The following is a 12,094-nucleotide window of genomic DNA, read 5'->3' as shown; positions in this document are numbered from 1 at the left end:
TGAAATGTTGCAGGAAAACAATGAGATTGCAGCAAGTGCTATTTATTTTGAAGTAAACTGGATACTTTTTCAACATTTTCAAATGCAATTTTCCATATTTAAATGATTTCCCCTTTTTTTGAGAAAGGGCAAATGTTCTTTCTTAGTTTACTTGAAGATAAATGCTGTTGGCCTTGTGCTATGAGAATACTGTCGTATAAATCCAGATGTGTCTTCCATCCTGAGAAATGGTGAATGTGCACAATGCTACCAGTCATCTGCTTCCTGATTCCTAGTAATGATGATGTTTGTTCTGGAGACCCAAGTCATAATCTGCAGAAATAGTCTTATTTTCTTATCCTGTTGCCCTTAAGTGACTGTTTATCTTTTCAACTGTGGCGATCTCATTTTTTTAACTTCTCCAAAGTGGCAGAAAAGCAAATATATTAAACCAATATATTGTCTTTAAACACGAGTTGGTCCTAGCCACTGGTCATGTGGCTTGTGTTACAATGGTTGCCAGATTAGGGTCACTGTTGGATTTATATAATCTTGAGTACAAGTGTCAGTAATAGCTAATATTTTTAGCTTCTAATTTACCTAAAGCATGCATGGTCTTTAGATAAAGCATCACGAGCTAAGATATACAGTTATCAAAGGGGGATCCGGATTGGTGGTATATTCTGCACAGAGTTATATCTACAATACCTGACAAAATTTGATTCTTCAGTTGAGAGGTGACCCTAATGCCTCCATATTTAACGTACGTCAAATGTCTTGCATGTGTGTTTAAAATTTACAATATAGCTCCTTGTGCATATGCCTTTGAAGAAAAGCCAATGGTTTCTTTCTGAGAAATGTTCAAATTTGCTAAGCTGGCAATGGGTTAGAATGAATATAGGCACACTTGGTTATTGAAGATCATTGGAAAATAGTATCTTCACTTTTGAATGGCTGACTGAAGCCCCTAGACTAAATTTCTTACTATTACAGGAGATGAGTTAAAAAAATGTGGGCAAGAATGCAGTTATGAGGCCTTTAAGAAGTCGATAGAAATATGATTAAAGCTTAGTATGTTCTGTTCACAAGTCATCCTGTGAACCTGGCAGAATACTTCATATCCTGCATGGAATGTCTCTACAAACTTCCACATTGATTTTTCTAAATTGAAGTCAAGGGATAAAGTGTGATCTGAAATACAAAACCTGCATTTTTTTTTCCCATTTATTTTTTAGCCATTTGTGGTCAGAACAGTGACTATTCACTGTTTACCAGCTTTTGTAAAATGAGCTTCTAGGTGTAAGACTGTGCAGGTAGAATATGCTTAAACTGTAGGCAAGCTGCCTATTAGGGAGTTTATGGTAGTTATTATTAGCTACAAATCTTGCCATTCCTGAACAGCTGTGACATTCTCCATGGTTGAACACAAAATTCTGTGACTTTACTGATGCTGGTAGCCAGCTTTGGGAGGGTGCAAAAAAACCCTCGATTAAGGAAACTCAGTAACAAGTCAGCATCCTTCCAATGAAGGATAAGACCTTAAGAAGCCTTTTGTAGGAAAAATTAGCTCACAACAGAAAAAACTTTACAATTAATAGAAGGAGGAAGTCTTTTGGGTAAGGGTAAAACTTGTATCAAAGCTTTATGGCAATATTGTGAGGCTTAAAAGACTTTCCTATTAGTAAAACAATAAAAAAATAGCATCATTGTAGATTTATGGTCAAAAGAGTGGTAGAGCTCACATACCCAGTTTCCATCATGACTGATGGAAGCCTCCTGTGTTGTCTTTGTTTTGGTAAGGATGATGTAGTAAATGGATAATTACATTTAAATGAATGCTTGTGGCTCCCAGTCACTGTCTATAAACTAGATGTTGCTATATATGCCTCTACAGAGAAGTCAGGTAGTGATTCTAATGTCTTGAGTAACTTCCAAGAAAAGCTGAAAACGTGATTTGGGATACTGTTTCAGACATTTTTCAGACAACGACGCTAGCCAGCTCTGCCTTCAGAGACTGTCTAATGACTATTGCTGTAAATAACTTCTTTGCAAATTTCTTACCATATGTAGAAGAAGATAAATGTTTTTGTGGAGCAGCAGCCTGCAGGGCTTGGCTGGCTGGGGAGGTGGCAGAGTCCCCTGCAGCTGTGCTGCCATCAGCGTGCTTTGGGCAAGATGCTCCTGCTTGAACTGGGTCAGAGGTTGAAAGTTCTTGGCAGCTGCATCTCCCTGCTCGCAGCTGCTGGCACGCTTGACTCTCCTTGGATTTAGAGCTGCCCAAGCAGGATGTGATCGAGGCCAACTCTTTTGCTGGACATCTCCCTCCTCTGGGCTTCCTTCCTTCACTGTTTTTGGAAAAGGGAAAATAGCAGCTCCTCAGGACTGCAAATGTGAAATGCGTTTGATGGTTTTGGGAAGTGTGCCTTTTTCATGCACTGCAGCTAATATAACTGGCTGTTATAAGAAGTATGTGGTCATTAATGATCAGTCTGGTAAATTCTTTTTGGTCTGTACAGAAATCTGCTTTAAATTATACTGCTGAAATATTTTAATACAGAAGCATTTAAACCAGAAACTGACTTGTGGGCTGATGCATAACATTTTGGTGTGTATTGACTGAAATACAAGTTCTGTTTAAAAATGCAAGCTCAATTTCATTTGGTTTGTTCTTATGACTGAAGAAAAGAGCTTTTAATCTATAATCAAAATGATTCTGAATATCAAGTCATTAAGTTTAGTTCTTATTTTTGTTAAGACACTTTTGAATACTTTGTTTAAAAAAGTATGGTGATTTTTTTTCCCTAATATGCCTAAACTAAAGTGAATTTGAAGTTCACATTGCAAGATAAATAAAATATACACCAAATTCATTTTGTCAGCAGTTTTAACAAAGTACTGTCAGTGACAGCATTAAATGGGGGCGTGGGGAGGGGGGAGCTTCTTTTCTATTTAAATGGGATAAACCATGAAAAGCTTGCAGTGATTTAGAAATGATTGCTTATTCAGAAGTGAAGCTATCTTTTCCAAAAGCTGTCACCTTGTGTACAAAATGGAAGGTATTAATTTTAGACAGTCCATTAAATATGAACTCTGATTTCGATGGCTGGGTCACTGTTCTGCAACTAACCTCTGAAAATATTTTTTTTTGGGTGGCTCAGAAATCTTAAAAAACAAACCAAAACCATCGAAATTGTACTTTAGGGCTGAAAAACTCAGTGTCTTCACTTGCATATTTTTCCAATGTTGTTATCTCCAGTCTGAAATCTAATGGAGAAATTGCGTTCACTGAATGGGCAGAACTCTCATGGTCTCCAAGGGACAAGAGTTGTCAGAGGCCTCTCTTCAGAGGAACAGATGTGTTTTGAATCGGTTTTCATACAATGCAGACCTAACTTGCAATATTAACTCTTCCCTTCAATCTTTGTTTTTTCAGTTTAACAGTGCCTGAAGCTTTTAATGCTTAGAAAGTATATACAGCATGTTTGTCAGCAAATCTAAGGACTGAGTATCTGAAAGAAGTAGGTAAATACAATGCTAGATGTGTTTTCACAGGAGTGGTTCTTAAGCAGATAGTTACATAGGCAGAGGTGACGTTTGCTTGTCTTGCACTACTACTGGAGAGAGGAGAAAGCCCAGAATTCTGTCTGTTTAGCAGATGTAGGTAGAAATACATTGGTAATAAGCTACCTTGAAACCAGTACAGGCAATAGATGGGGGTATTGGGTCTTCCAAGGACCATGTAACACTTGAATAACAATTTGTCTACTAGCAGCAGTGAGAAGGCTGTGATGGTTTTCTTTGTAGACACTGTAGTGGTGAAGTTCTCCAGAAATATCTGTCATCTTTTCAGTCACACATGTAGTTAAGTAAAATGGTATGCTAGAGGTAAAACAAAGTGTTATTTTGAAGTCTCTCAAAGACATTCCCTAGCATTTTAGACTTTTGCAATGATTATCTTGTCAGTAAAATGGTCATGAAACTGTTGAGTCTCAGTGAGAGAAACACCTCTCCTTTTGTTTGCATAAAGGATGTAAAATGCAGTTCAGCTCCTAGTACCAGGGCTTACCCAGCTGCTTTGACAAAGAAAACTTGTCAAAAGAGAACTTCTCATGATGTCAGTGCTGTGTTGGTGGCACAAATGTATCTTCAGGGAAGTACTCTACAGTGAGTATGGGACTAATTCTTTGAAAATACCGCAAAGATGTTGACTCTGCTTTTTTAAAAAAAAAAATTCTCCGAGGTCAGCTACGAACAGAATCCTGGCATGTATCAGAAACGGTGTGGCCAGCAGGAGCAGGGAAGTGATTGTCGCCCTATACTCAGCACTGGTGAGGCCACACCTTGAGTACTGTGTCCAGTTTTGGGCCCCTCAGTTCAAGAAGGACATTGAGGTGCTGGAGCGGGTTCAGAGAAGAGCGACAAAACTAGTGAAGGGTTTAGAGAACTTGTCCTATGAGGAGCGGCTGAGGGGGCTGGGACTGTTCAGTCTGGAGAAGAGGAGGCTCAGGGGGGACCTTATCGCTCTCTCTAGTTACCTGAAAGGAAGTCGTGGAGAGATGGGGGTTGGTCTCTTCTCCCACATTATGAATGACAGGACGAGAGGGAATGGCCTCAAGTTACACCAGGGGAAATTTAGGTTAGATATCAGGAAGAATTTCTTTACAGAGAGGGTTATGAAGTATTGGAACAGGCTGCCCAGGGAGGTGGTGGAGTCTCCATCCCTGGAGGTGTTTAAAAACCGTGTGGATTTGGTGTTGAGCAACATGGTTTAGGGACCCTGACAGTGCAGGGTGAATGGTTGGACTCGATGATCTTGAAGGTCTCTTCCAACCAGACGATTCTATGAAGAGTATTGAAGCAAACTTTATCTTCCTAAAGCTTGAAAAAGAAAGCATAAGCATTGTGCTTACTTTAATTTTGGTCCTTGGAAGTTGGTGGGGTTTGGGGAAACAAAGAATATAGAAACAATCTTGAGGTAACAAAAATGATAGAATTTCTTCTACTTTGATTTGATGGGACACTAGATTTTTTTTTTTTTTTTGGTCTTCTGGATCCTCTCTTTGATGGGATGCCTCCCCCTTTATTGAGCCTTTGAATTTCTTTAGCAAAGGATGACACAGATAAAAATGATTGGGTTTTTTTCCTCTTAAGAAGTGAGCTTTTGCAGGTTAAGCAGACATACTGGTGAGCTTGAGGTGCTGTGATAGCAAAATCATTGTCTAGGCAGACTGTGTCAAATTCCAAAAGGATAGGATTTAGCAAAAAGATTCAGGTATTAAAGATGCCATCTTTTAAAGTGTGGTGTGTGTGTTTTTTTAATATAATCCTTATCCTTATGAGCCCTCACATGGGACTTCAGTACTGGAAAGGAGAAAATAGTATGGCAAGGGAAAAGGAAGCCTTTAAAATGCTCTTTATTAGTCTGGGGTATGCATGATACAAGATCACTGCAGATATGTTCAGAAATAATGTTGAAGGCGTGATAAAAAAGCTTATTTTCCTTCTTCCAGATGCTATAATCCAATTCTTAAAAGCAAAGGCTGTGTCATCTTCCCCCCAACCCCACCTTTAAGCTTGGCTTTTCCATTAGAAAACCAGTTTTGATTTTTGAATGGAAACCTGTAGAGCTGTGATTGTACAGGCTTTTGCCCGATTGCCTTGCTCCGGTGTGGTATGAGGGGTTTCAAACTGCTGCTTAGAATCTAACTTCTTATTTAAGTGACTGTTTCAAAGCCTTACAAATGTATCTTGGTTCTCATCAGCTCACCAGTGAGGTTGAGGTGTAGTCCACTTTTGAGCTTTCAATTTAGAAATACTAATTATAACATGGAAGGAGGGAAGGAGGGGGACTTAAAAGCCTCTAAGTCATTCTGCTGTTTAATGACATTTTCTACCCTCTCATAATACATAGAAAAACCCAAACACTTAATGTGGAGGTTCTATTTTGACAGTTACCCTAGCGTTTTGTTTCTTGTCAAAGGCTTATCCAAGTCCAGTTACATTTCTTTTCCTTTTCTCCACAGTGCAAATGATTTTATTGAGTATTCATTTTAAGCTTTAAAGCCAACTAGCTGATAGGTAAAGATCTAGTTGGGTGTGAGATGCCATCTAAGATGAGCTGAAAGAAAGCAAGGTCTTCAAGATTCATTTTCAGAGCAAACAGTTTCTGTTTTCTTGTGCCAGTCTATAGACAATGTTTTGTTCTTCTAACAGCATATCTTCCAAGCTAATGTTTAAATAAGTATAACTTTTATGGGCGATGTGGACTAGGGAGAGACAGTATGTCAGGGAACACAATTTGTCATGCACTTGAAGTGCCGTGGTAAAAGATCTCCCTTCGGGTAAAGGTGCTGATTGTAGAAAATATAAAACTTCAAATAAGACAGAGAAATAGTCCCATAGACATCCGTATGCATCTTGCACAAGGAGGAAGTCTTTGCATGTGTTTTTGTATATTTCGAGGGCTGGAGAAGGAGCAACAGCCATGTCTATGTTTATTCCAACAGTATAAATATTCTACATGTGAATTTAAACTTTGGCTTGCATGTTGCTATATTGTAATGGTCTTTTCCTTCATTTATTCACTAAGGCTTTGCTTCTGTTTTTTTCATTAGGATGACAGTTCTGGCAGTCTTGCGTCAATATCTGCTCTCAGTCTATTAAACACAGGGGTATGAAATTTAATATATATTTTTTCTAGTTGTATTCAATGCCATGCATGGGACTATATAGCACTCATTAAAATAGAACAAACATCACATTTTCACAGTAGCATGAATATTTTATGGCACTAACCATCAACTCATTATATACCATTAGTAAAATAAACAAACAAATAAACCTCACACATGAATCTCACTAACAACTTAGTGATAGAGTATTATTGTTTATATTGCATGTTCTTGAATAGCAGGAAATAGGTAATGCTAGAGCTTGACAGTAATTTACTTTCTGTGTTTGCTGTGCCTCCTTGCTTAATGATAAAAGTTGTTAAAAGGCTTAATTTGTAATATTTTTAACACCTTGTATTAGCTTTGAAAATTGATACCCTAGAATCTTTTTTTTTTCCTGTTACTAAGTCACACAAGCTATTGACAGTTCAGAACTCCAGATGCTTTTAATCACTATTTCCAATACAAAATTGGAAACCTAGAAAAGTGTAGCTATTGAAACTTTTGTCATACACTGTTATGTCTTCTATTTGCTGCGACTGGTATCCTTCTGAAATTGTTCCAATGCACATGCCTGTTACTTTGAAAACTTTATGTGGTCCCATGCTCTATGTTAAACAGGAATAGTGTAAGTTAGCTTTTTAGTTCTGTGGATCTATTACTCTGGCTTTATGAAATAGAGCAGTAATGTAATTGCTAGTTGATATGTGATGCCTGTGGTTCTTGTTACGTGGTCCAGCCGCTCTCAGCTTTTCTTTATTGAGCCCAGAAGCCCCTGGTTCCATCTGTTTTTTGTAAACAACGAAAGATGAAACTTGATGCAACGTGTTAAATATTCAATTAAGAGAAAAAATGAAGTAAATGAACAATTAAAGATGGATGGCATTACTTTGGAAAGTTGACCTAGAAACTTTTCAGTGTCTGTTTGTTTTTTCTCTTGTACTTTGTTCAGATCAGTATTTTTCCCTCCTTCAGCATAGGTTCTTCCTATATCTCCTGCAAGTTAGGAAAGAATGTATTGTTCTCTCTGTCCTGATAGCACCTGGCATTCTTAGTTATGGGAAAATGTCTAGTTTATGACTCTCAGAATTTTTCAGTGACATCTGCTCTTGCTATAGGCACTTCTTTGTTTTTAACCACCTTGTAACCAGTTCTAGCTCAGCAATTTTAACATTTAACCAGGGAGAAAACACATGATGACATAGACGAGAATCCCTATGTATTAGCAGAAATTCTTACACAAATTTTCTGTTAGTTTTATGAAAGTGACATAGATGGTGCCCTCCTAAGCGATTCTATTAATGCTTCCATTCTTGGATGATTGACTCTGCTTGAAATGAAGGGAAATAATCTTTCTGATTATATTTCTAGTTAGCTGTACAACACTGTGAAAATAAGCATATAGATGTTTGTAGAGGCCCATCTGCTCCACAGTTGCATGTGTGTGTTAAAGGGGAGAGAGGTTTAAAACCACTTGCAGAATATATGGCAATTCCCATTGTTTCCTCAACAGAAGTCATGATTGATTGAATAAAACCTTTTTCAGTATCAGGCTTAGAATTTTGGAGGAGTAAAGCATGTTAAAAGAAACTGTAATAGCCAGGGTGCATGCTTTCTTTAGTTGGAGTATTAGTACGCCTTGACATCCACTTTAAATAGAGGCAATCCTTAAGACAGTGAAAGTTAATTCAGTGTTGCCTATCAGGTCACTTTCTTCTCCAGCATACATAAAACATAATTGGATCTGTGGTGCTTAATCTGTGTAATTGGTACTTTCAGGGCTGTGAGGACTTTCACAATCCTTGTAATCCCAGGCTTTTATCACACATTTCCAGGAGTTCAGCTTTTGTTGTTGGATTCTAGATAGAGCAATACTTATTCCATCAAGATGCATGTTAAATTTCATGGTCAATTCCTTTAAAGCTCTGTGGTTTGGGCACTGTAGATGTAAGTTTATCTTCTAAGATTGAATCATTACGTGCATGTTTAGTTAAATACTTTATCCCCACAAGCATACCCTACTTAGAGTTAACTAATGCTTTTGGAATGCTGTGATGCAGCTGGTTTTCCTTCTGTGAGTTAGTTTGCTTAAATGTTGGAAGAAGCAGCTATGGGCCATTACACATATGTTACACAGTGCAATCCAGTACTGTTTAGAGATATCTAAAATGGCTCTGAGCGGTCTGGCTGTCCTGTATGGTCTTCTGAGGAAGAATGAAAGAAGCTTCAGTTTTGTTATGTCTTCCATGTAGATATCAAAAAAGGTACAGGCAGTAAAGACCTGTACAGGTTTATTATTTTTCTTTTGTTTGAAACACCAGGGTTAGGTGTTTTTGTGGTGATTTTTTTGAGGGTGTTTGGTTGTTGTTGTTGTTGTGGTGGTTTTTTTTTCCCCAAGGAGTTACAATTTGGGATATCTTTATCTTCTTAAGCACAAAGGCAGTTTATAAGCAAAAGACTTCCCCCCCCCCCCCCCCCCACCCCGCTTACCTTTTACCTGTCTGTAGGTTAATGGACTTATCTATATTTCAGTAGGAATAAATACTGGAAATACAAGTCTCTTCACATATCAAAGTGCTCTTAAATATATCGTCGCTGTTTTTCATGAAAAACATGCTTTTAGCCTATTAACAGGTTTGTTATTGGCAGTAGATGATAGGATGTGGTTCCAACCTTGATAAGGAGGTAACTCTTCTTTCTTCCTATTAAAGCTGATTTGCTTTTCTTTGTCCTGTTTGGGATTGCGAAATGTTCCATATCTTTTAACAAGTACCAAATATGCTGCAATAAAGAATTTCAAACAACGTTCCCTAAACTACTGAAATGATACATGTTGACAATTCCAAAATTAATTTTTTTTGCATAAGTGGGTCTTTACATAATCTCGAATCTTAGCTGTCAACTGGTCTATCCTTTGGCATATGCCCTGCGTGTTAAGCATCTGACAAGACTTTTGACTTTAAAATTGTATTTTTACCTTGTTATGGAAGAGTATTAGCTCCCATCTTTTGAAGTGAAATTCTACATCAGCTCAAGCTTTCTATCCTGTGCCAAGAATTTCAGTTTCTGCATGAAATGCATAGTTAAGGCTATTGGATTCTCTGCATCGTCATACAAAATATTCTAGGAAAAAAAGGAGATTTTTAGTTGCACAGACTAATGAGTTCCATGCATGTCTGATTGTTCTGGGATCCAATCTTCAAGTAAGCATCTTCCTTTTGGACGTTCTGATACTTTGGAATATACTTAATCTTGTGCAGCTGTGATAGTTTGAGCTTGAAGCAGTTTTGGTCTCTACTTTGACTTTTTCTAATAACGCTCAGTTTTCACTGTCTGTGTATGTGTTCTTTTTTTGCAAAACCCAACTGTTCGTATTGCATACTTACTTCCAGAAACACAGTTGGATAATGAGTTCTGCCTTTTGTGAAAACTGTGTTGAAGATTTTTTTCTACTTTTTTTCTTTCTCTGTTGCTTTGGAAATAGCATATCAGTTCTTAGCATGTACGATAGCCAGAAGCACAAGCACTAGCACAAGCAAAATATGTTGCTTGTAATAAAAAGTTGAGAGTGGCCTCGTTTCCAGTGTTCATCTTGCAGTGCTTTTTATATTTAACTTGCATACAAATTAGGTATGTAGGAATATTGAAAAGATTTGTACTGTTTGAGCTTCCTCATCTCTGACCACTAAATGAACTTGATTTTGTGGCTCCTGTTAAAAAGTACTGAAAAGTGTGAAAGTAAATCAGAACTTTTACCAAGAATATGAGGGAAGATGGCATTGCTACTGTATTGCAGCCTGAATGCTGACCTCCGGGTGCTACCACAGGATGCATCCCTAATTTAAGAACATGCTGGGGTATCCTGAGGTGTAAAGCCTGGCAGGAGTGCCTATAATGTCTCTATGGTTTTAGATGGAATGAAATAATATTAGGCTTAAGAATGTGTAGATTCATTGATACAGTGAATGTTGGTTTTCCGATTTTTCTTGCGCTTGTGTGAATTACAAGAGAACTCTACCAATCCTATATGTCCAGATGTTCAAGATACTTGTTTGAATGTGCCAAATGATGTTGGATGCATATTTTCAATCAAAAATTGTCTTAGGAGTTATCGCTCAGAAGAGGAATATGTTCTAGAAAACTCGTATAGCCATTGTTCTTGTCCAGAAATATTTAGAACTAAGTTGCATTTAAGAACAGTTGGCTAGTAACTTTTAAGTCATTGTGTTTACAAAGAATTAGTTTTTTAGTGTGAATTTATGTATAAATTACAATAGCAAACAGTTGCTCACTCTCTTACAAGGTGTATACTTGGGCTTTTCTTATAGAGGGAAAAGCAAGAGAGTCTCTCCTCTAGTTGAAATAGCAGGCTGTTTGCTATAGGTTTGTGCCTGTCTTTCCAGAGCACTAACAAAACAAGTTATTTGGTACGCTGCCGTGGGGCACTGTATTTTATACAGTCGTTAAAGGGTGGATGGCTGGAAGGATAGCTGAAGATTTTGGGGGGGAAAAGCCCAAACACTTCAAAAGATATTGAGAATGCTTCAAAACCATTCTTTGGCTTTTGTTTTGTGGAGCTGCAGTCATCTTTTCCCAGCAGTTAAATTATTTTTCTTCCAACTCCCACAAACTAGGAAAAGAGAATGGTAAGAAGTCCAGATAACTCCTCAGGACCTGAAAAGCGTAGTGGCATATAATGCATGTAGCGTTAGCACCGTGAACGCACCTGATCTCCTCTGATCTCTGAAGCTAACAGGTTGACCCTGGCTAGTACTTGGATGAGAAACCACTTGGGAATACTGAGTGCTGTAGCCTCTGTCTAGCAAGAGTGGAGTCTCCATCCTTGGTGATGTTAAAAATCTGGCTGGACAAGGCTCTGTGCAACCTTCTGTAGTTAAACTTGCTTTCAGCAGGGAGGCTGGACTAGTTGATCTCCAGAGGTCCCTTCCAACCTCAATGATTGTGTGATAACTTCCTCTTGAGTTGGGGTTAACATGACTTTATTGAGGTTATACTTTTCAGATCATTTAATGTATTATGCCCCATGTGGAAGAACAGAAATTTTGTTAGAGGTCAGTAAAGTGGATAGGGTAAGTAAGCTGTTGAGCAGCAAGATTTAAGCCACCTTAGTGTTGGGCAAATACTTTTTGTCTTTTCTGGAAATCTGAGACTGCATTGTCGTGTTTGTAAGAGGTCTTTTCCTGCTTAACTGTATGAACTTCAACTGTGTACTGAACTTTTAAGCTATACAATAGCTTTAAAGTTGTCAGCTCTGTTTTGATAATGCTGTCAATGAACACTGAATGTGTAAAGCTCCCTGGGAAAGCTAATGTGTAAAAGCAGCTGTGTATTGGGTGTGAGATTCATTTGGGAGCAGTTTCTAGAGAAGATTGTTACATTTTATTGGGAAGATACATGACCTAATTAGAAATTGATTAATTTTT

At 37.9% G+C, this 12,094-nt stretch overlaps 1 protein-coding gene across 1 annotated transcript in view; it reads left to right on the top strand.

Moving 5' to 3' along the window:
• TBC1D12 (TBC1 domain family member 12) overlaps nucleotides 1-12,094 on the top strand; it is a 47,829-nt gene that overhangs the window by 19,948 nt on the left and 15,787 nt on the right. The window contains exon 3 of the mRNA XM_086616481.1: nucleotides 6,594-6,650. Within this exon, the coding sequence (XP_086472607.1) occupies nucleotides 6,594-6,650 (57 nt within the window). The remainder of the gene's footprint in view (nucleotides 1-6,593; nucleotides 6,651-12,094) is intronic.

Source organism: Tauraco erythrolophus, chromosome 9 (assembly GCF_009769465.1).
Source record: "Tauraco erythrolophus isolate bTauEry1 chromosome 9, bTauEry1.pri, whole genome shotgun sequence".
NCBI lineage: Eukaryota > Metazoa > Chordata > Aves > Musophagiformes > Musophagidae > Tauraco > Tauraco erythrolophus.
The sequence above is the reverse complement of the archived record's forward strand: the minus strand, read 5'-3'. Positions and strand labels throughout refer to the sequence as shown.